The sequence below is a fragment of the Anneissia japonica genome, unplaced genomic scaffold (genome assembly GCF_011630105.1).
Source record: "Anneissia japonica isolate Jap-2015-1 unplaced genomic scaffold, ASM1163010v1 scaffold5350_len443212_cov192, whole genome shotgun sequence".
Taxonomy (NCBI): Eukaryota; Metazoa; Echinodermata; class Crinoidea; order Comatulida; family Comatulidae; genus Anneissia; species Anneissia japonica.
Window position 1 is genome coordinate 337058 of NW_022717468.1, and position 5698 is coordinate 342755.

The following is a 5698-nucleotide window of genomic DNA, read 5'->3' on the forward strand; positions in this document are numbered from 1 at the left end:
ACTGCAGACAAGAGATAATTTTGTTTATAGTATGATTATTTATGGTCAATATAGCATGTAGGGTGTTTTGACGCTATATCAACAAAATTGGCCTGAACCGAAAGTTAGATAACAAGTTAAGATAAATATGATCCTATCTCACTAGTATTTGTTCTTGAAACTATCAGCTTCCAGAATAACCTGATTATTTTTTGAGTAAATATAATATAATCTTGAGATTTGAGGGTGTAAATCTCAAAACTTCTAAGCAAACACGTCCGATATACACGAAATCGAAGGCCCCCTCGATTCAACATACGTACTGCGCAACATTCGAATTAGGAAACGTTTACTTTGGATTAATTTTTGTTTTCAGTGACTAAAGTTCATAACTAACTATCCGTGCATAATTTTTTCTTAAACAGCCAATGACAGGAGGTGCACAACTTATCTTTTAGGACGTTATATTACTTGACCAATAAGAATTAGGCTAAGATGTATATTAATGTGTTTCTAATTTTGCGTACGCAATACAGTTTGAAGACCTCAACTTTGCTTTGCCGATTCTAGTCGCAACATAGCAACAACTTGAACAACTTCTTTATAGCCTGCAAGTCATTGTGAGTTTCATTCATATGTAATATTTGTTTATTTGTGTAATGTTAGATTTTGATATTATTATTAGTTTTTCGTATTTCATGACTCCATCATTTCTTTACTTTCGCTTCGCAATTCTGACCGTCTCAAAATCGTTAAAAAAAACATTGCAAAACCTAAGATTGTACTGCAATCGAATTGTTCCCACGTGAAACCAACTTATATCCTATACGTTAAAACCTATCCTATATCTGGTTTTAGGCGAGCCTTAAAGCACAATTTGAGCTTCTGTTTGTTATCAAATTTGACCCGGCTAGAAGTATCTAGAAGTCTTGAAATGGGGTTGCTGATGGGGGCGCGAAGGGATGGGGTACGATGATCTGTTGAGGGGCGCTAACTCGGTTTGCATAAGAATAATTTTTATCAAAAAGAAGACTAACTTTACTTTGGTAAACTCATACCGTTGTTCGGACATGACTAAAATTTGGTCATATACAACGTATTCGAAATTCCAACTTACGACTAAAGCAAGTCCTAGATTTAATTCAGCTGAAGACGGCTGGCAAACTACGACTATCAAACTAAATAATAAAAAGAGTTTTAAAAATTCTTGTTATATTATGTGAGACACAGACTTGCCCGAAATCCTACAGTGTTATTTTTGTCTTATTATGGACAGCGGTACCAACGAATTAGTTAAATTAAAAAGAAAACGAGGTCGCAGATTAAATATGGTATGCATGATACTAAAGAGTGAGTCACCCTAAATTAAGACCTGGAACCCAGGTTATGTGAGATACTGTAATCTGTGGTCCACTAAATTATAATGATGATAATGATGGTGGTGGTTGTAGTGATGATGATAAAGATAGTGTAATAAAGTCTCTTGTTTTGTTATATGACAGGTAAGCATTCTGTTCATTTACGCATATACATTTATGCATTGCGCTTATAAAAAAAAAATCAGAACAACGGTAAGAAAGTGCCCAGTCGCCTGCGACTGACTGGGTAACAAACCAACAACTGCTTTGTTTAAGCAGCAGGGCTGGGAATGCAGAGGTCGTAGGTAAACAGTGCCATGTGGCCGGGAACAGATCCAGTGATATACGACGGAAGTCATTATTTTTTCCTCAATTAATCTAAAATATGGATTAATATTTATTTTGAGAGATCGGGACTTTGATGATTTAGGCCTATGTTGTAGTATTTTTCAGACCGAATCCAAGACATGTATTGAGTACTTCGGTTTTCAAACTTTGAAATAAGCGTTATTATAGTATAGATGCGTGACATACAAAAAGCTGATTTCTGATAATTTAACTTGAATCAAGTTTTATCTTATTTCTCTAACTGTAGTCCTTCAAAACTTTAAAAAATACTATTGAAATGATTTTCAGATAGATTGGTCATGTACATTATTAGGTCTAAAAAAGGTGGAAAAAGGTTTTTTCAATAAGTTAGGGGTGGGTATAATGAGGGCAAACAATTGTTTAGGCCTTATGACAATACATTTTTTTCAGTTTTCAGTACATAAGAAGCAATGATGAATTTTGCATTGACAACTGTACTCATTCTGGCATCCCTTGGCTCTGGTAAGTATCGGCCTAATAATTTAAAAGGTTATCGTTGTATAATACATACACTTTTGGAAGTCTTCCTCCAAAATAATGTTTATGCAAAAATAAGACAAATCTTAAAGATTATGAAAAATAAATACAAAATAAAAAGAATAAATATAACCTAATTTTTCTTTGTTTAAAATATAATAATTTGTTATTAATTTTAACTACTTACTATTTCAATTAGGTACTATAAAATATATAAACTTCAAAATTTTGAATAGAATAAAATACTAAGGCAATTACTTTTAAATAAAAACAAATTGAAAGAACAAGTTTTTGCTAATTTACATACGTTTATTTCTATAAAAATCAGGTAATTTAAAAGAAATATACAAATTACGTAATTCAAATTTGAAATTGAATTTTCAGCTCATGACAGACAGTGCAAGTTTTTTCAGTGTTATTAAAACATAATATTTATGCCTTAATTTGTAGTTTGTAATGTAGATTTTCACGTGCTTTTAGGAAGGGTTCTTATAAGTGGCGCGCCCAAAAGTCTTGAAACGGTGGGGGGGATAATGGTGACGCGAAAGTTGGGGCTTAATGATTAGGAAAAGGGCGCTAGCACGCAAAATAAAGTAGTTTGAGGTTATTTTTTAACTTCTTGACTATTTTTCTTTGATTATGGCGGCTGGGGCGCGAGTATATTTATAGAGGATTTTGATACGCCACAGTTTTTTTGTTTGTTTTTGTTTTTGTATTTATTTTCTATTGTAGTCTTGTATATAATCAAAATTTTATTTTCTTTAGCTAAGGCTCTTCAATGCTACTATTACCCATGCAAAAATGGTACAGTTGATCCTTCCTGCGGGAAATTTGGAACACCTATGCTTTGTTATATGAATCAAGTTTGTGCGGTACGTAAACATAGTCAAAAATTTAAGCTTTGCTAGCATTCAAAACTAGTGGGTTGTCAGGAAAATCAGAAATCATTATTTTTTTTTAATTGTTTGTTAGGCCTAATGTTTATTTTTTGTAATTGTTTATTTTTGTATATTTTGATTTTTTAATTGTTTTATTAGTGATTTCACAATTATTGTCTTTTATTATTGTTATTTATCACTATGTTATTATTATTATTATTATTATTATTATTATTTATTATTATTATTTACTATTCATTATTTATTACTTGTTATTTACTATTATTAATTGTTATTGTTTTAAGCAATTTGTAGCACGAGTTGTAACCCATCGTGGTAGAAGGTCATTCTACCTATTTGTCGTTACCCATGGTAGACACTGAAAACTTAGCTGTTTCTAGTAGGTCTGTTGGGTTAGGTTATACTAGGCCTATGTGTTAGAATATGAGATTAATTATTACAACTTTAATTGCTTTCTATTAACTGAACAGTGTACTTTGGGTTCAGAGATATGTTTGTATGTCTTGAGCTATGTCGATAATGATACGACCTCTGACTTTGTGCAGATTAAAACAAATTTGCATTAATCGTTCTTTTTTGGCTACCGCCTATATACTCGTTAAAAAAAAGTTAAACGACAAAAGAAGATGGGTTCCTTCCTGTGCACTCTGGACGGTAGAAGTAAGCCTATAGATTTAAAAATGATTTATTGGTGTTTTTTCTTGTCTACTAACTTGAACATCCCGTTTCTCATAAAATTTCTAGTCATATGCACTACACCGACATGATTCCGGTAATGAGTGTCAGGTATACGAACAGGAAAAAAAAAACACAGAAAAACGAAACTCTGTTTTCCGAGTTCATTTTGCTTCGTCAATTGTGTTGGCGGTATTTATATATATACATTGATAATGAAAAGTTAAAGTACCAACGAAAAGCGGTCCTAAAAATACAATGGGCATAGCATGCTTGCCAAGCATGACCTATTGATTAGGAGAACATATTCGATGCTACCCAAATTCCTTTTACTAATGGCACGGCCCACTGAAATTTCCTGTGACGGCCTTAGTTTCCCGACAGCTGCTCAACATGACGCTTCATGCATTACAGGCCTACACTTTTCAGTCTATTTTAGTATGAAACACGTGAATTACTACGCAATATTATTTTTTACTCTTTTAATCTAATTCAATTCCACTTATATGTTTAAAATGATAGTTGGCCATTGCAATTTAAATATTGCCGATTCAATTTAATTTAACTTTTATTTTGGGATATCAAGTTTATATAGAGAGATCAAATAAAAATAAAAGTAAAACTTACACTAAGCAAATATAAAAGTTGTTTGATCAACACAGAAGATAGTAAGTTTACGTTCAAATTTGACAGGCTCACATAATGGCCCTTGAAGCTGATATTGTTGCTAAAGGTCCCATAAAATGACAGTGTAACCAAAGAACTTAAATAGCAGAAGAATGAGCTGCTCCGCGTATTTGCATTAAAATAGATGGAACATTTGCCCTCCTGCGGATTTAGATAAAAATTTGAACATTTTACTAAGTGGAGAAACTAAAGGAAACAAACGAACAAGAGCAGCGCCTTTATTATTGCTATATAGCGCCGCCGTGCGGATGCAGTAAAATTACTCTCCGTGTACCCACAATGCCCTTTGAACGGATGTTCCACCATATTGGGAAGCTGCTCTATCTTCTGCTATTTATTATCTTTGGTGTAACAACCATAGAATTATAATAAGAATAATACTAAGAGTGATAACTAAAAATTGTTCAAAAATAAACAATGTGGTACAACGCGCACGTGTTTTTGTGAGACACGCGTATTCCTGGCCCTTAAGTTTGATTGACACTCTGGGAAGGTTCAATAGCACCATCTGTCAGTCAATACTGTCATTTACAGTAAATTAATCTTAAATTAGGAGGCCTGGTGATACTGTTCTGTGATAGGCTCAATTTTACAATCGAATGTGTTGTGACAGTGAAATGGTAATGAAAATATTATTTAAGTACAGCAAAAACTAGTACTGTGCTTTATTTAAATATTATATCAGCATAGAGTCATGATAGTGTGTGTGTTGATTAATATGAACTTCTGTTGCTTTCTTTCCAGAAATACGATGCAGTTGACGGTAAGGTCTATCGTGGTTGCAGGAATTTAAAAAACGCACAAGATAATAACCAATGCTTTGATTATAATAATGCCGAGTTGAAAAGGATGTGCTTATGCTCTACTAGTTTATGCAATAGTGCATTGAAGAACAATGTTGGTTTTTTCTTAGCCTTTGTTGCCTTTCTGGCCGCTAAGTTTTTGTAGAGCTACTGACATCTCTTTAATATTACAGTGTTCTTTGTGTCATTTTTGAAAGCACACGTGCTCTATATTTTGCATGTTTCGAAATTGACTTGTTTGGGACCGCTATTGAAACACCTTTGACTAATAGAACTGTCTCCTGTTTCCACTTGAATATTGCTTGTTTCATTTTTACTGTGCTTTTGTAGTTAGCTAAAACTTAATAGCATAATGTAATCCACATGTGTTTCTTAGATATATAACTTCATTACAATATCATTATAATTACAGCTCCCAATTAGTTTTATTTGTTACTTAATCCATACTTAC

At 32.8% G+C, this 5698-nt stretch overlaps 1 protein-coding gene across 1 annotated transcript; it reads left to right on the forward strand.

The window, feature by feature from the left end:
- The first annotated feature begins 346 nt into the window (after window positions 1-346).
- LOC117110322 lies at window positions 347-5698 on the forward strand. The gene is made up of 4 exons (XM_033252991.1): window positions 347-599; window positions 2097-2168; window positions 2949-3055; window positions 5189-5698. The coding sequence occupies exons 2-4, from the start codon at window positions 2117-2119 to the stop codon at window positions 5390-5392; spliced, it is 363 nt and encodes a 120-aa protein (XP_033108882.1). The 5' UTR covers window positions 347-599; window positions 2097-2116; the 3' UTR covers window positions 5393-5698.

What these genes read in the sequence shown, in the direction of transcription:
- LOC117110322 (XM_033252991.1), top strand. Translation starts at nt 2,117, where the DNA reads ATGATGAATTTTGCATTGACAACTGTACTCATTCTGGCATCCCTTGGC. An exon ending in TCTGGCATCCCTTGGCTCTG is followed by an intron (nt 2,169 to 2,948) that starts GTAAGTATCGGC and finishes TATTTTCTTTAG; the next exon opens with CTAAGGCTCTTCAATGCTAC. An exon ending in ATATGAATCAAGTTTGTGCG is followed by an intron (nt 3,056 to 5,188) that starts GTACGTAAACAT and finishes CTTTCTTTCCAG; the next exon opens with AAATACGATGCAGTTGACGG.